General features: G+C 37.8%; 1 protein-coding gene across 3 annotated transcripts in view; it reads left to right on the top strand.

Annotated features, from left to right (window-relative positions):
• The window catches only part of KDM3A (lysine (K)-specific demethylase 3A), a 73,177-nt gene that overhangs the window by 19,868 nt on the left and 29,489 nt on the right, over positions 1 to 23,820 (top strand). For all 3 annotated transcript variants that reach the window (XM_006875863.1, XM_006875864.1, XM_006875865.1), the window contains 6 exons: positions 2,119 to 2,229; positions 9,944 to 10,046; positions 10,963 to 11,087; positions 11,653 to 11,725; positions 11,831 to 11,919; positions 21,154 to 21,317. In XM_006875863.1, the coding sequence (XP_006875925.1) occupies positions 2,119 to 2,229; positions 9,944 to 10,046; positions 10,963 to 11,087; positions 11,653 to 11,725; positions 11,831 to 11,919; positions 21,154 to 21,317 (665 nt within the window). The remainder of the gene's footprint in view (positions 1 to 2,118; positions 2,230 to 9,943; positions 10,047 to 10,962; positions 11,088 to 11,652; positions 11,726 to 11,830; positions 11,920 to 21,153; positions 21,318 to 23,820) is intronic.

Raw genomic sequence — 23,820 nt, 5'->3', positions numbered from 1 at the left:
TTTTTTTTTTTTTTTTTTTAGTTTTTATTGTGAATTGAGTGATAATTTACATGGGAGAACATCGGTTTTATGCTCAATTACAATCTCCATGCATTACCATTCAACAGTATTTGCTTCTGTTTCCTCTGGGGTTTTTTTTTTTTTAGGAGGAGGAGGGATGTACACAAAAACACTCAGGAATATGTGATTATTTAAGCAACCAAAGGGCACATTCTGCAAGCCTGTCTACTGGCTGCCAGCACACGGCCTTTCTCTCTCTATGAATCTGGAGTCTTCAGCTGCTCTGTCTCTCCATGCCCTCATCTCTTCTTCCATCTCTGGTGTTGCTGCTGAATAGGGTCCCACATTCTGCTCGTGCTGTTCTCCCTTGATTGTCCTATGGTCCTTTGTTCCTGTACTGTAAGATTAACTACCTTCTCTCTTTTTGTTACAAAACTTCTACCTTTACAGTTGTGACAGCTGCAAGAAGTCATGATAGTAATTATTATTGAATCCTAAGACCCTTATCCCCATCTCCTTTCACCAGACCTGTCTAGATAAGATGAAAACTGTTCAGTGGGGATTCTACCTTCACCCGCACACTCTGAAACTAAACTTGTAAGCCAGTCACTTCGTGCCTTTATCGCTCCCCATTTTAGGTAGCCAGTGTCTAAGTTGCCCATCTCTATCAACCCTGTATACAGAGGGGATAAGATTGGTCCTTGATGTGAAGACTCCTTCCCTGTCAGTTGGTATTTTGAGCTACTACACCCACAAGTATAGGTCAAGTTCACTTTGTCTTGTTTCTTAACTTGTTAAATGGGGCTTAAGATAACATGGGGAGTGTCTTAAATCAGAAGTCAGAAGTCATATGTAAACATACCGATCTGTTTTAAGACTTAACCTTAAAACAGTGTTTTAAGAAATTTTGAATTAGTTACCAATTTCTATATATGTGGAGAATACACCTAAAAATTTGGATTGCCAGTTTCTCTTTTGAAAAGTTCAAGATATGACAGCACTGGGACTGTCCTGGTGTGAACAGTGTAGGATAAACACTAGACTGCTAACCACAAGGTTGGTGGTTCAAATCCACTAGTCTCTCCTTGGAAACTGAATGTGGGGTTACTGTGAGTTGGAATCTACTCAACGGCATTTAACTACAAGAATTTTCCATAGCAGTGCCCCCTATGTACTGTATTATATTTATGTATATTTATGCAGCACATACAAATATGTGTGTACATACATGTGCCTTCCATACCATACAAATCTACAGTGTAACTACTTACAGAGTTTGGGATATTATTACTGTTGTTGTAGAGTTACATATGCTGCAGTATTTACCATTGTTTCTCATAGTGCATAGTCTTTTAAAGATTGATAGTCTTTTAAAGATTTCCTATGTTCTAATTCATGAGTTGACAAGATACAGGCTATGGTGACCTGATTTGCAAAATTGTATTGGACCACAGCCATACCTATTCATTTGTATATATATATATATACAGATTTGTGCTATAGTAGCAGAGTAGTTGTAACAGACTGTATATGTATAGTCTGAGAAATCTAAAATATTTACTTTGACCAAAAAAGTTTGCTAACCCCTGAGCTGAGCTAGAAAATAATGATAGAGTAGGAAGCAAGCATCAAGATGTTAGTATTAGCTTGTTCAAGTTTTTCATGTATTATTTGCTCTCATTTATATAATTCTATAACACACAGCAGATATAGACTACTTTATGTGGCAGTGTGTTTCCAAGTTTTTATTTAATTTTGGATGAATACTTTGATTAATCTGGATTTTGATTTTATATAGCTAAAAGTCAGCAACTAAAGTCCTTTCATTTTGAAGACTGAATCTATGATTTTTTTTTCCTCTAGTAGAAAAAATCAAGAATTATTTTCAGTGAGCTACTTTTCAGTAAATATTGCAATTTTATTTTAGCTTAAATTATTAGATTTGTATGGAAATTGTATAATATTTTTGTGGCTGCAAAAATAATTATGAGATTCTTACAGTACGTAAAACACTTCTTAATGGCCTTATCTTTTTCTCTGTGTGTGTAAAATTGCCAGTGCTTCTTTTCAGAATTATTATATCAGTCATGATGCCAGACCCACTTTCTTTTGTTACAGATGTACAGATCTCTCTTGGACAAAGTTGGCTTGGGATCCATAACTTCCATTCGCTTTCTAGGAGATCAACAAAGAGTGTTTCTTTCTAAAGACCTTTTGAAGCCTATACAGGTAAAGCAAAGAGCTTCTCTGTTAGTCTGTTGGGTATGTCTGTATCTGAAAGGAGCCCCAGTGGCACACTGCTTAAACACTTGGTTGCTAATTGAAAGATTGGCAGTTGGAATTCACCCTATGATGATCTGCTCCCATGGAGGTTACATCCAAGGAAGCTGTACTGGGCAGCTCTGTCCTGTCCTGCAGAGTTGTTATTAGTGGAAATCAACTTGACAGCACCTAACCACAACAGTAGGTCCATATCTGTAGCTATGTATGTTATTTTTTCCAATAGCTTTCATAACTCTCAACATCTTCACAACATGTAGTCTCTTGGGTCTTGCTTACTCATTTGTGATCCCCCTCATTATGAAAATATTGAGAAGGAGTTTAATCTATCCCCACAGATTACTACTCAAGGAAAATGTTGGTCTTATAATAGCATTCATCTTTTAGATGTCATTAATGGAGGTTAATAATCCGCTTTATTTGCTTCTATTTTGTGACTTCAGAGACTGAACTGACTTGCTTCTGTAGCATGTAGAACAATTATTTAACCTAATTGTTAAAAGGAAGTTTAGTTCATTGCCAATGCTGGGCCTGTATAGGAAAATCTAAGGTGCTGACTTCATGTTACAAAGTCTCAGTTTTATTTTCATATCCTGGAAGTGAAGGAAAACCGATTCTCAGTCTTGTTTTATTTTATAACGTAAGTAAACGGAATACACGAGGATGCATTTACTTAATTTCCAGTGCAGTTTCTCGTCATATGTTAAGTAGGCGTCTTGGTAGTTTGTCTACCAAAGAGATGTCTGTAAGCAATGGTGTCACTGGGGTTGATTTCACCTAGTGCAGTAAACACAGGGTATATTCATTCATCTCCAACCCCAATCCCAGGTGGTGAGGCCAACCTGCAAACTTTCATAATGGGCAACATTCCTGGGTCCCACCCTCACATCCCTATCCCATCTCCCCTGTGGCTTCTTGAAACTCTTCCTGTCTCCTATTGGCCTAGGCTAGTCCCCGCTCTTTGCTCAATGGGGATGGGGACAACAAACCTAATGCCACCACTGCCTTGGTGGCCCTACCTCTTGCTCTGCTGGTCTTTCCACTGCTACCACTACAGACTCTGGGGTCATTTTGGTTTCACCCTCTGACAGTATCAGAGGGGTACAGTCCACATCCTCCTAGTGATGCCACTGGCCTTAAAAGTAGATGTTTTTCTTACCTATGCATAGGGTCCCTATTAGTCGGTAATGACTCATTGGCACCTAAGAACAACAACAAATGACCAGGGAACATGTTGTTGGGTGACGACAAGTCATTACCTACTCATAGTGATCTAATGGACAACAGAAGGAAACAGTGCCCCATCCAGTGCCATCCTCACAATCCTTGTTAAGCTGGAGCCCATTGCTGCAGCTACTGTGCTAATCCATTCCATTGGTGTTATTGCTGTTTGGCACTGACCATTCACTTGAGCAAGCATAATGTCCTTCTCCAACACTGGTCCTTCCTGCTAATTATGACGTGTCAGAGACAGATCTACTTGCTCTTCTAGTAGTCCATGGTACTTCTAATAATTTTTCTTCAACATCATAACTCAAATATATTTTCTTTTATGATGTTCCTTATTCACCGTCCAATTTTCATATGCATATGAAGCTATTGAAAATACCATGGATTGGGTCAAGCACATCTTAGTCCTCAAACTTAACATCTTTACTTCTGAACACTTTGAGGAGGACTTGTGCAACAGATTTGCCTAATAATGATGTTGTTTGATATCTTGATTTCTGATGCCGTAAGTGTTGATACTGGGTCCAAGCAAAATGAAGTCTTTGACAATTTCAGTCTTTTTTTTCTGTTTATGATGATGTTATTTATTGGTCAAGTTGTGAGGATTTTTGTTTTCTTTACATTGAAGTGCACTCATACTTAAGGCTGTGGTCTGTGGTCTTCATCAGTAAGTCTTTAAGTTCTTTTTGCTTTCAGAAAATAAGGTTGTATCATCTACATGTCACAGGTTGTTAATGAGTCTTCCTCCAATTCTGATGCCATCTCTTCGTCCATATAATCCAGCTTCTCTGATTATTTGCTCAGCATACAGAATGAATAAGTATGGTGAAAATACAACCCTGGCACACACTTTTCTAATTTTAAACCATTTACTGCCTATTCTGTTCACATGACTACTTGTCTACGTACAGGTTCCTCATGAACACAATCAGGTGTTCTGGAATACTTGTTCACCACAATCTTGTCCATAGCTTATCATGATCCACACAATCAAAAGTCTTTGTATAGTCAGTAAGGCACAGATCAACATCTTCCTGGTATTCTCTGCCTTCAGCCAAGCTCTATCTGATGTTAGCTGTTGATATTCCTCATTCCACGTCTTCATCTGAAACTGGCTTGAAACTTTGGCAGTTCAGTCTCAGTGCACTGTTGCAGCCATTCTAAAATTATCTTTAGCAAAATTTTACTTGCATGCAATACTAATGATATTGTACGATGATTTCCGCATTCCATTGGGTCACCTCTCTTTGGAATGGGCACAATACGAATTTCTTGCAGTCAGTTGGCCAGGTAGCTGTCTTCCAGATTTCTTGGCAGAGATGAGTAAGTGCCTCAGTTCTGCATCAGTTTGTTGAAAGACTTCAAATTGTATTCATTCTATTCCCAGTGCCTTCAGTGCACCTTGGACTTCTTCCTTCAATATCAATGGCTATGATCATATGCTACCCTCTTGAAATGGTTGAATGTTGTGTGTTTCTTCTAGACGGTGACTTTGTATATTCCTTCCATCTTCCATGCTGTCTGCATCATTCATTATTATTTACATAGAAAACATAGTATTTATTGTAAGTTGAGGCTTGAAGTTTATCTTCAGTTCCCTCAGCTTAAGTAACGCTGAGACTGTTATTCCATTTTGGTTTTCTAATTCCAAATCTTGGCTCATTTCATTATAATACATGCCTTTGTCTTCTCAAGCTGCCCTTTGAAATTTTGGTTCAGCTTTTATCATTATTCCTTCCATTTGCTTTAACATCTCTACACTGGAAAGCCAGTTTTGGAGTCTCTTCTGACATCCATTTTGGTCTTCCTTCTTTCTTATCTTTTTAATGACCTTTTTCCTTTCTTCTTGTACGATGTTTTTGATCATCCCACAGTGTTTCTGGTCTTTGTTCATTAATGTCTGATGTGTCAAATCTATTCTTGAGATGATCTCTAGATTCAGGTGGGATATGTTTAAGGTCTTATTTTGGCAGTTGTGGACATGCTTTAATTTTCTTCATCCTCAGCTTGAACTTGCATATGAGCAATTTGATGGTCTGTCCAGCAGTCTGCCCCTGCCTTGTTTTGGCTGATGATATGGAGCTTTTCCACCGTCTCTTCCCACAAATGTAGTCAGTTTTATTTTTGTGTATTTCATTTGGTGAGATTCTTGTGTATGGTGGTCTTTTATGTATTTTAAAAAGGATATTTACAATGAATACATCACTGGTCCTGCAAAATTCTATAATATGATCTCCAGCGTCATTTCTATCATCGAGGCCACTGTTTACAAGTACTACCAGTAATCTTGATTGTATTTTTGATAAGTTTCAGACTGAAGAAGTTGGTAGAATTTATCAATATCATTATAACTGACTTTAGTGTTTGGTAAGGAGCTTTGGTAGCATAGTGGTTACGAATCAGACTGCGAACCTCAGGGATAGCAGTTAGAAACTACCAGCTGTTCCACAGGAGTAAGATGAGGCTTTCTGCTCCTGTAAAGATTTACAGCCTCGGAAACTCTGTACAGGGTCGCTCTGAGTCGGAACTGATTGCACGGCACACAACAACATTGTAAATTTCATCAGTAGTGGTGCCAACTGGTCTTTTGTTGTTGTTAAGTGCTGTTGAGTTGATTCTGACCCATAGCGACCCTATGTACGGTTTCCAAGGAGCGGTTGGTGAGCTTGCTTGAAAAACCGACCTTGAGGTTCAAACGGACATTGCAGTCCAGCACATTAACCCACAGTGCCACACTAGGACGATGGTTTTCCTTTTAGGCGTATGGATATTAATCGTATTACAGGCATAATTATACTTCAAGATAGATCTTGAAATGTCCCTTTTTGATGATGAATGCGGTGCCATTCCTTTTCAATTTGTCATTCCTACATAGTAAACCCTATGGTGATTGTCATGTTCAAAATGTCCAATACCATTCCATTTCATCTCACTAATACCTAGGATATTGATCTTTGTGCATTCCATATCATTTTGGTCAGCTTTCAATGTTCCTGTATTCAAACTGTACATTAAAAATTCTGGTCATTTATGGATGCTTTCTGCTGTTTCTCCTCATTTTGAGTTGTGCCCCGTCAGCAAATGAAGGTCCTGAAGGCTTTATTCCATTTGCATCCTAGTGGTCAACTCTACTTTGAGGAGGCCGCTCTTCCCGACTTGTATTTGAGTGCCTTCCAATTTGAGGGGATTATCTTCTGGGTCTATATCAGGCAATATTCTGGTGCTCTTCATAGTGTTTAGTATTCAATATTCTGGTACTGTTTGGCAGTTTTTACTGCTACACATAGGTTTTCAGTGGCTAAGCATTAAGTTGATCATTCTTCTTGGATCAACTGTCAACACTCGCGAAAGCAGCGGTCAAGAGATCAGATGACGTATTGCATTGGGCAAATCTGCTGCTTTTTAAAGTGTTGAAGAGCAGAGATGTCAGTTTGAGGACTAAGGTGCGCCTGACCCAAGCCATGGTATTTTCAATAACCTCATATGGATGCGAAAGCTGGACAGTGACTAAGGAAGATCGTAGAAGAATTGATGCCTTTGAGTTGTGGTGTTGGAGGAGAATACTGAAAGTGCCGTGGACTGCCAAAAGAACCAATAAATCTGTTTTGGAAGAAGTGCAACCAGAGTGCTCCTTGGAGGCCAAGATGGCTAAACTTCGTCTCTCCTACTTTGGACACACTGTCCGGAGAGAACAGTCGCTGGAGAAGGATGTCATGCTGGGTAAGGTGGAGGGTCAGAGAAAAAGAGGAAGACCCCCAACGAGATGGATCGGCCAGGTGGCATCATTGATGGCGTCTAGTGTTGCAGCGGTAGTGAGGTTGGCCCAGGATCAGACATTGTTTCGTTCTGCTGTGCATGGGGTCGCTATGAGTCGGTTCCGACTCATTTAGAAGTAATCTGCCTCTATTTACCCATTCTGGAAACTCAACTAGTACATGTCTTCGTGGCTGTACTCTGCTGGTATTAGAATACTAGTGGCATGGCTTCCAGCATTTCAGCAACACAAACCACCACAGAACAACCAGCTGACAAGTGGTGGAAGAAACATGCAGTGTGATGTGGATACCTTGCTATACTGATAAAAGTTTTTACTTCTAATCAATTTTTTTCTGGATTTATCTTTTTCATGTATCAAAGCTTTCCAGTTAGATAGAACTCTGAATAGCTTCTGGAGATTAAAAAGATCTAGATCATTAAGTTCTTAGGCAGATATTTGCTTGACATGAAATTGATGCATTTTAGGCTATTTTACTTGGATCCACAATCAATGCTCATTAAAACAGCAGTCCAGAGATCAAATGATGTATTAACATTGGTTAAATCTGCTTCAAAAGACATCTTATAAGAGTTAAAAATCAAAGATGTCGCTTTGAGGACAAAGATGTGTCTGGCTCAAGTGATGGCATTTTCAGTTGCTTTATATTCATGGGAAAATTTGGACAGTGAATAAGGAAGATCAAAGAAGAACTGATATCTTAGGATTATGGTATTGGTTAAGAGTGCAGAAGCATGGATGATGTTGTTTTGGAAGTGCAACTAGAATTCTCCTTAGAAGTGAGTGAGGGTGGCAAGACTTCGTCATATGTATTTTAGACATGTTATCAGGAGAAACCAATTCCTAGAGAAGAACATAAAATACTTGGTAGAGAGTCAGTGATAAAGAGAAGACCCTCAACAAGATAGATTGACACAATGGCTGGAACAATGGTTTTGAGGATGTCTCAGGAGCTGGCTGTATTTCATTCTGTTTTACATAGAGTCTCTGAGTCGGAATTGGCTGGACAGCACCTAACAACAAAGGCCTGCTATGTTGTTAATATACTAGTGTAGTAATAATTGCAGGGGAATGCATGTGTGCTCTTGACTATGTGTTTACTGCTTCTGGGTCTTCTTTACAGATATGAATGATCATAGTAAGCCTCTATGAAAGCTTGGAGAGATTAGGAGATGTAATCACTCCAGTAGGATGCTTACTGTACATCAGAAGCTGGGATTTAAATTTAAGGTCTGCCTGTGGGTTGAATTTGAGTTAGTTATCCTCAGAACCAACTTGGTGGCACTTTAACAACAACAACAATATCCTTTGGTTTGAAGAAAAAAAAAAAATAAAGCCACATGTAATTACCTGGTACTTTTGATGAATTCTAAAACTAACTAGGCAGATTAGATTTACTGTACATTATTGAAGAGCCTTTAATGTGCGGTTTCATTTTATAGTAGGAATTAGAGTACATACTTTTTTTAAATTGCGTTAGCTATAAATGCCTGAGAAACCCCAAAACAACTCCAAATGAGTGCTGCATTCTTTTGCAGACCCTAGTTTAGGTCTAATGTTGGATTAAGAAATGTACTTTTCTGATACATTCTCTCTAAAAGATTAGTTGTCTTTCACAATCAGAAAATCGGATAAAAGCATTCTTTGCTGCTGTTTATCCTTTTTCAGTGGCAGAAATGTATGAAGGCTTGTGCTATGTTTAGCACTGTTTTTTGTTTTTGTTGTTTTGCCTTGCTGAAAGTTTGGTGTTTGGCAGGTTGTTCCTATTGACAGTTTCTGTATACATTTATCTTAACTGGGTCTGCACACAAAGCCAGAAATATGTGGACTAGTGCCAAGAATGGAGTTGCTGCCAAGAATTGAATGTTCAGAAATTGGTGTACTATAAAGTCTTTGGTTATTCATTCATATTATCTGTTTGGTTCTCCTCTCATCCTTTTGTAAAGAAAAATGTATTTGGAATGCTGTTTAGGTTAATTGAATCATTGTGAGCTAATTTGTTCTGTGAAAACAATTTCAAAGGATTGGCAGTACAAATCAGTGTGTTGTGTATCTCATATGTATATGTGTATACATTTTTATGTGTTGTTCACCCCCTGGATTTGAATTTGCTATTTTCCCAATCTTAGTTTGGAATACATTATTTTAGATTTGGATTGATACCCAGTTTGTTTGCTTATTATATTTTCCATAGCCATATTTGTTGTTGTCATGAAGTGTCGTTGGGTCGATTACGACCCATAGCAACCCTGTATAGGGTTTCCAAGGAGCAGCTGGTGAGCTTGAACTGCCGACCTTGCAGTTCAAACGACTTTACAGTCTGGCACATTAACCCACAGCACCACACCAGGACTCCATAGCCGTATTTATGTCATGTTAAAATTACACTTTGAGCCACTCTTAGTATTTCTCAGCCTCTTAGCTTTCTTTCGGTGGCTTCACTTCAGTGCCTAACTATGATCATTTGATGGTTTCTTACTTTTTGACCTCTCCAGTTCATTGGTATTGCAACGATTTGTGAATATCAGATGGCTAGTTGATGCTATAGTAGCCCTTCTAATTAAACTAATTGAAATAGCCACTGGAATTTGAACAATTCTTAATTACTTTAAGACTTAATGATTTTTTGTTTTTTGGGGGGTTTTTTTGGATTTTCAGGATGTAAACAATCTTCGACTTTCCCTTACTGATAATCAGAATGTGAGTAAAGAATTTCAGTCTCTGATTGTAAAACATTTGGATGAAAGTCATCTTTTACAAGGTATGTAGATTATCAATTATGACGTGACCAATGATTGCTTTGTATAAAGCTTAAGCTTTAGCCTTTCTCATTCATTTCCTCATTGTTGTTGTTGTTATGTGCCGTGGAGTCGGTTCATTTCCTCATAGAAATATCTTATTTTAGAAATTCCTTTCTTGACTTGCCCATGCAACTAGATGACTAAAGTACCTTATTAATCTATTGTAAGGTCTCTGAAGTTTGGAAAATTCAGGAACTATATGAAACTATAAAAGTAAAGTTGTTGTATTGTCAAGCGCCATTGAGTCTCAGTCAGTAGTGTTTCCAGGGAGCGACTGGTGAGCTTGAACACATCGACCTTACAGTTCAAATGACTTTGCAGTCTGGTGCATTAACCCACAGCACCACACCAGGACTTTAAAAGTAAAGTAGATACTTAAAAAAGTACAACTATATTTTCATATGAAATTTGATGTGTTTAGAATTTCAATCATACAAAAGTGATAAGGCATTAATTTGGTAATCCTGACCTTCTCAATTACTATTGCTGAATTGCTTGGTCAGTTTCACAATCAGAAGTGTTTACTTTGACTTACCAATTCTTTTGGAGTTCCTGAATTTGCTTCCTCTAAAATTCTATGCAGGACAATGAGCTATGTCTTAGGAGTGCTTGATCAGATACAACTTGTTATAAAAAATATACATTACCACTCTTGTATTTCCCTCTTGAGATAAATCAATAGGGAAATACAGTTTTAAAGTAAAAAATTTAAATATTCTCTTGGGTGTGCTGAAATGTTTGTCTTATATGCATATAGCAATATTTTATAATGTTTATTTTATATATATATATATAACTTAGAAAAAGATTGTCTTGGAAAATGGTGCTGTTGGAAAACATGCAAAGTTTTCTAAGAATACTTTTTTCTTTTCTAAGGTGACAAAAACTTAGTTGGCTCAGAAGTAAGAATTTATAGCTTGGACCCATCCACTCAGTGGTTTTCAGCAACCATTGTAAATGGAAACCCAACATCAAAAACACTTCAAGTGAACTGTGAGGAGGTAAAGATGTTAATTGCTTGTAAGGTAACTTTGAGAGGGCAAGATAATAAAAATTAAAAAAAACTGTGTGTAGGAGCTCAAAGGAACCCTAGTAGCATAATAACTTACAAGCTGTGCTGCTAGCCGCAAGGTCAGTAGTTTGAATCTACCGGTCGCTTCATGGTAGTTCCTTAGTAGATTTATGGCCTTGGAAACCCTATACAAGGTTGCTATGTGTCAGCACTAACTTGGTGGCACACGACCATCACCAACACCATAGGAGCAGGACATCTTTATTATGTACTAAAGTGCTATTGTTGTTATTAAGGCGATTGAGTTGGTTCCGACTCACGGCAAGCCTGTATATGATTCTGAGGAGGGGCTGGTGGATTTCAAGTGCAGACCAGCGCTGATCCTATAGGGCCACACCAGGGCTCCTGCTAAAATCAAAACAGATTAAAACTGTGACACAAATAATCCCACCTGTTTAAAAAGTAAAGTGTTTATTATTGTTATGTAATAGATCTACTTTTCAGTAGGTTCCCACGCACTTTTCAATTTTCCAGTATTTTTGTCTTATTTTAAGATTCCAGCACTGAAAATTGTCGATCCATCCCTGATTCATGTTGAAGTTATCCATGATAAATTAGTGACATGTGGTAAGATGTTGCTTGATTAAAGTACTTGTTTTTTCTCCTTCTACTTTCTTCCTTTTACATTAAGAAGACAGGGAAGCCAACTTAACTGATTTTTAAATATTTTAGGTAATTCTACAAGAATTGGAGCTGTAAAACGAAAGTCTTCTGAAAATAACGGAAGTCTAGTTTCCAAACAAGCAAAATCTTGCTCTGAGGTAACCTTGGTTTATATTTGTCACATGCGTAAAGCTTTCCTTTAGCTCTAACAGTGCATGGCTAGTTTTATTAGTGTTTATAACCTTGTCTTCTCTGTTCTTCTCTACTGTCTTTTCTGCTCTTCTTTGCTAGTTTCAGATCTTGGCCATAATTTCTACACTCAAGCAGATGGAGATAATATAAGTTTCTGGTTCATGATTTCTGTGTACAAAATATTTCAATTTTTTTGATGTTTGCTGGAAGTTCTCAATAGATTTAACAATTTCACTGTATGCTGCTGCTTTTTTAGTATAAGTTGAATTATGTGTATTAAATTGGAAAAATGCTTGGCATGAGAATAGGTGGTGGGAACCTTAGAATTTTGAGTAGATTTGGTGTTAAAATAGGAACCCCTCCTCCTAATAATAAAGGAAATTTGGTTGGTGATTTGCGATTGGGTAATCAGACAGTAGTTTGTCAAAGGAAGAGGTTAGTTTGCCATTTGTGTTTTTAACTCTGGAAACTACAGGCTTCTATAAATGCTACTGTGAGTTCAAGTACTAGATTTAGTTCTGTACTGAGACAGTGCAGATTGGGATCTAGAAATTTAAGATATTTCTTAATTAGATGTGTTTAATCATTAGAGACCTCTTACAGTTAGAATAACTTAGGTATCCAAATGTTTGGATACCTAGCAACATGGATAGTTTTCTATATTATAATTTTCAAAAATACCACTATGATGCTTTGTGCCAGGTTGGCGCTAAGAATTCCTAAGCTGATCTTGTTTAAATTGTTAGTAGCATTTTACAAGGCATTTGAGTTCTGTGGAAGGAAGGGAAGGAGAAATGCCATGGGAGTTGGCCAGATCCGAGTCTAGCACTGAATCTAGGGTGTAGATCAAGGGCTGACTGAACTTACAGGACAAGCATCTGGGCAGTTAGGATGATTGATTGGCTTTCTGTCATAAGCCTGTGTTTGGGCAACAGGAAGTTTGGTATGTGACCAAACACTTTACAAACTAAAGTATCGAATATCTCTGTCTTAATATCTTTCATTTTTACCTTGAAGTTTTTTTTTAAAGTAATTTCAAATACATTTTATCAGGGTACTAGAAATATTGAACACTTAGTATGTGCTGGATGCTTGGTCCTGGGGACAGAAAGGTATGTGGAGTTTTTGCCTCAGAAAGTACATAATTTTATCTAGAGCCTCAAAGGGCTCCCATAAGCTCTGAAGGAGAGTGTTGAACAGGAGCTATGCATGTGATTTGGAGAAGCAGCCAGTGCAGAAGTTTTCAGAATGAGAACATGTCCCATACACAGAAGAGCAAGTTTTTATTATGGCTGGACTTAGGAGGTGGGATCAGAGGAGGGAAAAGGATTTTATATTGTAGATGGGTTGGGAGGTCAGGATATTCAAGGGTTTTGAATTTAGGAGATTGACATAAGCTTTGTAGGTGATGGATAAAGGAAAGACGGAATAAAGGGTGGTGGTTGAGTTAGTGGGATTGTCTGTTACAAATGAGCCTGCAGTGAGACTGTAGCTGAGGCAATGGAAAGCTCCATAGGAGGTAGGTAGCAGCAGTTAGATTTAGTGGAAGACTAGGTGTTAGTACTGAGGAAAGCGGAACTTTACCTAATGAAGTAGGTAGAACTACTTCCCTAAAGAGAAGAACATGCTCAGTATTTTTCAAGCTGAAAGAACTAAAGCAAAAAAAATCAAATCTTGACTTGTCAATATTGAAAGATTCTATGGGCAAAAGTGCTGAATGATTCAGAAGGTATCAGAAGAAGATGGATGAAATACCCAGAGTCACTGTACCAAAAAGAATTGGTTAGTGTTCATCCATTTCAAGAGGTAGCATATGATCAAGAACTGATGGTATTGAAGGAAGATGTCCAAGCTTTACCCAAGGCGGTGGAAAAAACAAGAGTCCAGGAAATGACTGAACTACAAATTGAAATCTTTCAACAAACTGCTATAGCACTAGAGGGGCGCTCATTATTTATCAAGAAATTTGGAAGACCTGGCCAAACAATTGAAAGAGATCCATATTTGTGCCCGATTCCAAAGAAAGGTGACTCAGTGGTTTCTAAATCATTGAACAGCAGCATTAATATCACATGCAAGTAAAATTTTGCTGAAGATAATTCAAAAACAGTTGTAGCAGTACACTGACAGGAACTGCCAGGAGTTTAAGCCGGATTCAGAAAAGTACATGAACTTGGGGATATCATCGCTGATATCAGATGGATCTTGACTGCAAGCACAAAATACCAGAAAGATGTTTACTTCTGCTTTATTGACTATGCAGAGACATTCTGTATTGATGATTATGAACTTAATGGATAACATCATGAAAATGGGTATTTCAGTACACTTAATTGTGCTCATGCAAAACTTGTACATAGACCTAAAGACCTAAAGTACATAGACCTAACAGAACAAGAGAATACTGAATGGTTTAAGATCAGAAAAGGTGTGTGCCAGGGTTGTGTCTTTTCACCATACTTATTAAATCTGTATGCTGAACAAATGATCTGAGAAGCTGAATTATATGAAGAGCTTGGCATCAAGGTTGGAGGAAGACTCATTAACCATTTGAGATACGTAGCTGGCACACCGTTGTGTGCTGAAAGTTGAAGAGGACTTGGAAATTGTTAGTGATGAAGATCAAAGACAAGAACCTTCAGTGTGTATTCCATTTCAGTGTACAGAAAACAAAAATCCTCATAACTGGACCAATGAATAACATGATAAATGGAGAAAAGATTGAAGTTGCCAAAGACTTCAGTTTGTTGGATCCACAATTAACTCATGGAAGCAACAACCAAGAAATCAAACAACATATTGCATGAGGCAAATCTGCTGAAAAGACTTCTTTAAAGTGTTCAAGAGCAAAGATGTCAGTTTGAGGATTAAGATGGGTCTGACCCAACCCATGGCATTTTCATTCATTTCAGATGGATGTGACAGTTGCACAGTGAGTAAGGAAGACTGCAGAAGAATTGATGTATTTGAATTATGGTGTTTGAGAATGTCGAAAGTACCAAATACTGTCAGAAGAGCTGTCAAATCTCTCTTAGAAGTACAGTCAGAATGCTCCTTAGAGGCAAGGATGGCGAGACTGTGTCTTATACTTTGCACTTGTTTAACAGGAAGGACTAGACACTGAAGAAGGACATCACGCTTGGTAAAGTTGGAGGGTCAGAAAGAAAGAAGATCCTCCAATGAGATGGATTGACACAATAGCAGTAACAATGGGCTCAAATGTAATTGTGAGGATGGTGCAGGACTGGACAGTGTTTTTTTCTGTTGTACATAGAGTCACTATGAGCTTTAAGTACCTAACAACAATAGCAACCAAATGAAATGGGTAGAATAAGTGGAACGTCTGTTCTGTAGAATAGAACTCTAGTTTAGAAAACTTATGTGATAATGTTAGACTATCATTTATGATATTGTCTATTGCTTCTCAGTGTAGAAAAGGGCTGAGCTTGCGGAGTAGGGGCCCCTGTTCTTGAAGGGAATGGACAGGAAGCCTCCAGAGATGTAAGGTAGTAAGGTCTGTCAAGTGAGAATGCTACTTAGAATCAAGTTCAGACAGGAAAAAGTCCAGTCATACACTGTATCAGAAACTAAGAGAGAAATAGAATAATAATCAGCCAGTGTTTGGCATTGGAGAAATTGTTAATGATCTATGGTAAAGCAAGAAAACATCAGTTTAGAGAAGTTGATATTTGTCCCAAAACTTGGTAAACTAAGTTATCTAATACCTCTTTTTTACCAAGTAGATAATAGCCCTGAGCTTTTAGGTGGAAGCTCAAGTTAGAGCAAGAATGAAGAGATAATTATAGAAATTAATAAAGTAAAGCCTGTACTTTTGTAAAGTAGAAACCTGTCAGAGAATTAAAATTTGTTTTCCTACTAAAAGGAGTGATAAGAAAGTGGTAAGACAGCATGCACCCTGTCAGAGGCAGAAAACTTGCTAGACCTGGAAGAATAAAGCTGTGCCATCAAGTTCCCGCTCTCATAGATTTCAGTGTGTTACTTGCATGACTGTCTGACATGGTTACTGCATCAGTGTAGAGTGTTGGGAGTGTGATGAAAAGTACAGCAACATGATGTTGTGTTGGAGAAGATGCCAAGGAGTAGGAATGGCATCCTGATGGATAGTGGGAGAATGAAGCCAGGGTGTCAACTTATCAGTGATGGGTAAAGACATTGAGGACAGAATGTATAACTTCAAGGAGACATTTGCAAAATGTCATTTGCAACACTGAAGACATTTCCTTGCAACACTGAAGGTTTTAGTCTTTGATCTTCATCAGTCTGACTGAAACTCTTGAAGAGCAAGGAGCATTTCTTACATTGCTCAGCATGTTGCCTAGCACACTATTGGAACTCAATATGTTTGTGTGCTACTACTGAACTGATGAGGCCTGGAGATGAGCCCCTTAACTCGTCTGAGCCTAAACTTCTAAAGAAACTAAATTTGATGTTTTAAAAGTGTTCATTTCACCTCTGAAACCCTGAATTAGTGATCTCATTTTTAAGCAGTGGCAGATCCAGTGGTAAAGACAGGTGGAGATAGTTGATGTTTCTTGTTGCTACGTGCTGTCTAATTAATTCCAACCCATGTGACAGAGTAGAACTGTCCCATAGGGATTCTTGGATCTGATCTCCATAGAAGCAGATCATCAGGTCTTTTTCCCATGAGTCTGCTAGGTGAGTTTAGATCACAAACTTTCAGTTAGTCCTTAGTGGAGCACTTAATTGTTGCACCACCAGGGCTCCTCGGTAGATTTTTAGTTGGGTATTAAATTAAAAAAAAAAAATTAAAGTTAACCCATTTTAGAGATTTTGGTGAACTTGGAAAGCACTAAGAAAAGAAACATCTTACTTCTTAAGAGTCTCACTGTTCATAGTTTGGAATACCGCCCTCCTGTCTTACTCCTTTCTTTTTTCCCCCTGTGTATTCATGGAAACGTCAAAAATGAAAAAAAAAAAAAACAAAAACAATAACTGAAAATTGTATTCTTCAGTAGTCCATTTGATTCACTTATAGTGTGTTTTGAATGTTTTTCCATATCAGTAAATATTTTTCTTTTATCTTGGGTGTTCTTGTAATCATACAAGTTTTAGAAAAACTGTTCGGATCTAGATTTTAAGAGGGCTGGGAAAGCAAATGAAGAAGTGAGGACAGAACAGTTAAATTAATTTGTGTGAGCCAAAGGAGAGTACAGTACAGACATACCTTGTTTGCTGCACTTTGTTCTATTACGCGTTTTAGGAATTGTGGTGTTTTTATGTTTTGTTTCTCAAATTAAGGTTTATAACAACCTTGTGTAGAACAAGTCTGTCGATGCCATTTTCCAACATGTGCTCACCTATGTCTTTGTCACACTTTGGTAATTCTTACAGTGTTTCAGACTTTGTTATAGCACACTTAGCAGAGTACAGTATAGTGTGAACATAACTTTTATATGCACTAGGAAACCAAAAATTCATGTGACTTGCTTTATTTTGCTGTATTTGCTTTATTGTGGTAGTCTGATATGGAACCAGCAATATCTCCAGGGTATGCCTGTAATAGAGTTGGCACACATCTTACTCTATTTTCACTTCCCAAATGTGTTGAACTGGTTTAGCGTTTACTCTTAGGGTGGTTTTTGGAAGACAGTAGTTTGGAATTAGGTAGACAGGAGTCTTGACTCCTTGACAGGTTTTGATGACTATGTTTGGTTTAAGATAAACCCGTTTGCCAGGGACTTCTGGCTCCTTGAAGGTCTTCTCTGCCTAGCAGACTACATTCCTCAGAGTTCTGATGTTGCTTGGTTAACTGGGAAAGAGTCTGCTGAGGAGTGTAAGCCAGCAGTGTCCTTTTTAGAATACTATCATACGCTCAATTATATTATCTCCATCTGCTGGCAGGGAGGAACTATTGCCATGACTGGTATAGAAGACCTTCAGGGAAAACTCTTCAGGTAAGAAGTAACTTTGACACTTGTCAAGTCAGAGGCCAGTGCGTAGGTGTGCACGTGAAGATGGGTTGGGAAATTAGAGTCCTATCTTTGTTGAGCTAAACTAGCTAAGTTGCATATTGACATACTTTATCTTGCTAAAGGAAAAGCTTCCTAAGTTACACCATTTCTAACATATTTCCACACTAATTCTAACACATTTTCTCAGTATTTTTCTGCTTTAAGATAGCTGATCTTTAAACTTTATTTTGCTATGTGCCAAGCACTGTGGTAAAGCATAGCCCTAAAAAATAAGTCTCAGTACTCTCATTTTACAGTTGAAGAAACTGATGTTATGTGAGGTTAAATAAGGTAACAGTAAGTACTAGAGACTGGATTCAAACCAATGTCTAACACCAAAACTCATTACTCTTAACCACTATGGTGGTCTTGGTCTGAATACTTTCCTTGGTGTTGTGAATCACCATTGTGAAAACAAACTGATCCCTCCTCCCTCTTTCTTTCTATTCCTTCATCTCTCCTTCCAGTCCATGTTTAAATATCTATCTAGTATGTGTTAGGCACTCGGTATACTGCCTGGTTTTTCAGATTACTCATAAGACTTATTTTACAGCTATTTAAAAATATTATTAAGTGCTAATAGCATTTGTTCATTTATACTTCCTGCCAGTTTTATTAAGGAGCTCTGGTAGCATAGTGGTTACAAATCGGGCTGCGAACCTCAAGGTCAGTAGTTCGAACCTACCAGCTGTTCCGTGGGAGAAAGAGGAGGCTTTCTGCTCCCATGAAGATTTACAACCTTGGAAACCCTGTACAGGGTCGCCATGAGTCGGAAGCGACTCTACAGCACATAACAACAACAACAACAGTCTTTATTATTGAGCATCTGCTATGTGTCTTGTGAAATGTTCAGTGAACACAAGAATAGGGTCTCTGCCAGTAAGGGAAGACCAGCAATAAATAACTAAATAAAGATGCTTTCATAGTGTGATAAGTACTATGAAAGATATAAATATGAGGCTATGATAAAAAGCTAGAGAGTGACTTGCTCTGGGTACTACTTTAGAAAGAGTGGTCAAAGATTCTGATAAGGTGGCTTTTGAGCATACTTGAGGGTGAAGAAATGGAACCAGCTAGCCACAGGAAAACTAATCAGGTAGAGCAAAGACCCAGGTAAAAAAAGGTGTAGAATATTTGAAGCCCGGAAAGGAAGCCAGTATAGTTGGAGCATGGTGAACAAGAGGAAGAGTAGAATGAGGTGAATGGAGTGGTGGAAAATGGGACCACATAGGATTCTTGTAGGCAGTGGAGTGCCATGCTGACTTGATTTATATTTTATAAAGATTGCTGTGTGGTAAAGTATGGGTAGGAGGGCAGAGGGTGCAGGCAAAAATGGAAGGAAGTAAAGTAAATTAAGAGATGTACTGTCCTGGTGGCCTATGAGACAAGCATTGGACTGCTGACCTCAAGGTCGGTGGTTCAGACACAACAGCTGCTCCATGGAAACCCTGTACAAGTTTGCTGTGAGTGGAAACTGACTTGATAGCACAGAGAGAGGTGGTGGTGGGGTAACATGATAAGAAGGGATGGATTCCATAAATATTTGGGGAATAAGGGGAGAGTTTGCTGGGTCATTGATGAGATACACAAGAGAGATTGAGATTTTTATTTCTTTGTTTACTTGAGCTCTCAGTAGATATGTGTAGTGCACTATAAAAATGTCTGTGTAGATTTGAGACCTAGATGTCTGTATGTTACGCTCAAGAGAGTAATTTAAGAAAAAGTACTGTATTAATTCAACTCTAAACAGTAAGGAAGGTATAATGTGAGTGGGGATGATTGGTAAAGTGAACCTTGAATTACATTTTGAAATGACAATTTGATAGACTAATCTTTTAAAGTGATTACCAGGAAACTGTAAAATAATAGAGTTGAAAGAGACTTTTAGGAACCAGTATATCGAATCTTCTTGTTTTCAGGACTAGGAAACCGAGACCTAGAGAGGTAAAGTTGCGTATCCCAAGGTATGTGTCAAATAGATGAAATATACAAAATCTTCTGTGAAACACTTAGCTAATACTTAACCAAAATTGAACAGACTGAAACAGTATAATACATGATCAGATCATTAGATCACTTATTATTTAAAAATAGTTTCAAGCTGTCCCAAAACATTAAAAGCAACTAAGTAAATTCTTCCTGTTCTTCAGATATTTTTAACAAATACTAGACAGTCTTTTCAAGACTGTTACAGTATATGTCTTCAGAAAGATTCTTGAGTAAGCTACATAGAAATATATTTATAATTGTAAGATTTAAAAAACTTACTAAGATAAATTTACATCCATTTTAGAAAGATAATAATTAGAAGATGAGGGAAGGAACTCTAAAGATTCCTCTCAAGTTTTTATTTGGATTTGGTGGTAACTGTAAAGGTCATTATGGTGTATAGGAGAAATGATTGAGAAGGTATTTGGTTTAAAGTTCACACATGAAGAGGCTGGTAAAAATGGTGAGTGGATGTTACTTGGTTTAGCTGACTTTATTATCTCTTCCTTTTCTTTGCAAAGATGAAAGTTTACTTTGTGGGTAGTATAAACGGGTAAGTGGGTTCAATATTTATATTTTTGTGGATATAAAAATCCATGAAAAAGGAATGAGATGATGGTCTAACTTTTTCCCACAGGTCTTGACTTGTCATGACTTGAAATTTTTTCTGGCAGTGATGACTTTTGTAACTTGATAAACCATAAGAGAGCAACATCTGTGCCCTCAACCTGTATTGCTTTGCAAAGACTTGTATCCAGCAGGTGCTACTGCCTGTAAGAGTCGTATGTAGTCTGGTTGCCTGCCAATCTGTGCAGTAGGTGCATGGTGGGCACTCAGGTTAATATAAAAAGGAATGCATGTTAAGCTGGCACCATTTAAAACTGTCAGTTAGAAGCTCTTTTCTATGCATTGCATTACTAATGTAATAGCCTCCTGGTTGCATTTTCCTGGTACAAGTATTATTCAGAGGTCTGAAAAAGATCAACTTGTGATCTTTTATAGGAAGACTTAAGTTTTGTGAAAAGCTGGAATGATTTCGTTTACTATCTTTAGTTCTGAGTCCTTAATTTTATGTTTTATTGCTTGTTCTGCTGTTCTGTTCTTTTTATTTGGTTATGCTGTGACACTTGTTTAGTATTAAACTAAACAAATCTTGAATTTTGTAATTTCCCAACTGGGGACTTTCACTTTAATATCTGTTGATTTGATATCTTGTAGGCTTCCCCCAGTATGTGTCCGGTACAGTCTGTTCCTACAACAGTTTTCAAGGAGATACTGCTTGGCTGTACTGCAGCAACTCCACCTAGTAAGGACCTAAGACAGCAAAGTACTCCCCAGGCTGCCAATTCTCCACCTAATCTTGGAGCCAAAATTCCTCAAGGGTGAGTAGTTATTTGTTATGTATATTTAATTTCTAATAATAAGGAAATTTATTTTCGTCATGATTCTTCCTGTCTAAGCTTAAATTGCTCATGTGGCAAGACTTACCCACATTGGGTGCTTCAGGGAAAGAGTATTAGTCTGACTAAAAGTTGGCATAGCAGCCTGTCAACCTGTCATTCTCTCTATCTCAGGTTATCCAGAGAGAATTTTATTAGAGTTTCCAAAAGGAAAGCTTGATCAGATGACTTTGGCATTGAAAAGTGTAATTAATAACAGGCATACAAAACAACATGGGAAATAGTACAGAAGTAAAGGACCCCGAGAAAAGAGAAACTTTCTTGACTTGATTGTAAATAATGGGGATGGTCATTTGAAATACTGCAGACACTTACAGAATAAGCATTTACATTCAGGGAAAAGGGAACAGATGAGTTGTGTGTGGAACATCATTGGGAGTGAGGAGAAGAGGGGAGGTGTTACTGTGGAGTTCCCTTTAAGTATAGATAAGAAGTGTGGCAGTGGAGTAGATACTAGAAAGGTAGGTGAGGAACATTAATGAGAAATATAAAGTTAACCAGAGGCTTATGGTAAGTTTAAGGTTAACAGAAGGGGTTGTGGTGGTATGCTGTGGACTCAGTTCTGACTCATAGCGACCCTTCATTGGGTTTCTGAGGCTGTAGATCGTTATGGGAGCAGAAAGCCTCTTCTTTCTCCTCCAGAATGGCTGGTAGTTTCGAACTGCTGACCTCGAAGTTAGCAGCCCGATTCTTAACCACTATGTTATTGGAACTCCTTTTTAAAGGGGGGTGGTGGTGACTTCTATAGGCAGTTGATATCAAGGCTTAAGATTTGACACACTGTGGTGCAGATTAGCAGTTGGGGACGATCACTGCAAAAAGATGGGCGAGTGGCTGATCACATTGGTTCACTGGGAACAGAAGTGGGTACTTTGAGGCTGAGCTTGGAGGATGGCCACATAATAATCAGAGGGAAGGAGAAGCAGTTTTCAGAATAGAAAGAGGGAAGTGACATTTAAGCAAAGTTTTTAAGAAAAATTCTTACTGCCTTTGTTGAGGAAAAAAAAAAGTGAAACAGGAAAAAGGGGTTTTGTTTTGTATTTTGCTGGGGAAAGGAGTCTAGGATGAATTTCAGAGAAGCAAAATTACCTTAAGGATATCTCTAGTAAGAGATGGAGTGAAAATACCAAGTCATTCATTTGTGAACAAATAAATCAGTTTGTTCTGTTGCTTTGGGTCCTGATCACTGACCAATTTAACAAGAATAAAAATAAACCCAGTTCATAGTAGGACAAGATTTCGTGCTGCTGGTGGTTGGTTAGTAGCTTTGCTGTTTCATTTTGATTGTGGTAAATACAGATAACAAAAATTTTGCCATTTTGACCATTTTTCAGTGTACGATTCAGAGACGTTAATTATATTCACCATATTATGTAATTATTACTATGATTTTTCAAAAGTTTTTATCACCCCACATAGACATCAGGTAGCGCTTAAGCAACGTCTGCTTCCTTGTGTCTTTGTCTCAGCCCCTGGTACACTCAATAAATTTTGTCTATGCATTTGCCTACCCTAGATAGCTGATATGAATGGGATCGTATAATATTTACCTAAAAACAAGTGTTTGATGTATTTTGCATATTTTCAAGCCTCATCATGTCAGAGTGTATATTAGAATTTTATATTTCCTTATCTGAATAATAGTTCTATGTTCTTGTTGTTAATAAGTGCCATGGAGTTGGTTCCAATTCATGGCCATCTGGTATAGGGTTTCCGAGGTGTTTTAATCTTTGCAGGAGCAAAAAGCCTCGTCTTTCTCACTCGGAGTAGCTGATGGGCTTTAACTGCTGTCCTAGTGTTTCAGAGTCAAGTGTTTATCCTATAGAGCCCTAATAGTTATATGTTGTTAGTTGTTTAATTGCCATCAAGTCGGTTCTGACTCTTAACGACCCTGTATAGGGTTTCCAAGGAGTGGTTGGTGAGTTTAAACTGTCAACCTTGTGGTCACCTGCTTACCTTATAGCACCACACCAGGACTCCAAATAGTTAGAAATATTTAAAAATCTAGCAACCGATAGTTACAAAATTGTTTAAAAACAAGAAACCTATAAATAAAATATGGACTATCTGTATAATAGTTAAAATATAAATTTTAAAAATAGCTTATTATTTGGTGGTGGTTAGGTGCTGTGGAGTCAGTTTCAACTTAGCTTCATCTTTCTCCCGGGGAACAGCTGGTAGTTTTGAACTGCTGACCTTAAGGTTTGCAGCCCGATTTGTAACCACTGCGCTACTAGAGCTCTTTAGCTATTAAATAATATCCCATGTTTTATTGGTTGCTAAGTTGTTGTGTTTTTTGTTTTTTTTTAGGGTGCCTTTTTTTTTTAAGGTTTTTATTGTGGATTGAGTGAAAGTTTACAGGGCATATCATCAGTTTTACATTCAACAAATCATATACCTTGTTTTATTACATTGATTATAATCC

This window comes from Chrysochloris asiatica, unplaced genomic scaffold (genome assembly GCF_000296735.1).
Source record: "Chrysochloris asiatica unplaced genomic scaffold, ChrAsi1.0 scaffold00341, whole genome shotgun sequence".
Taxonomy (NCBI): domain Eukaryota; kingdom Metazoa; phylum Chordata; class Mammalia; order Afrosoricida; family Chrysochloridae; genus Chrysochloris; species Chrysochloris asiatica.
Note: the sequence above shows the minus strand (reverse complement) of the source record. Positions and strands in the feature narration are given on the sequence as shown.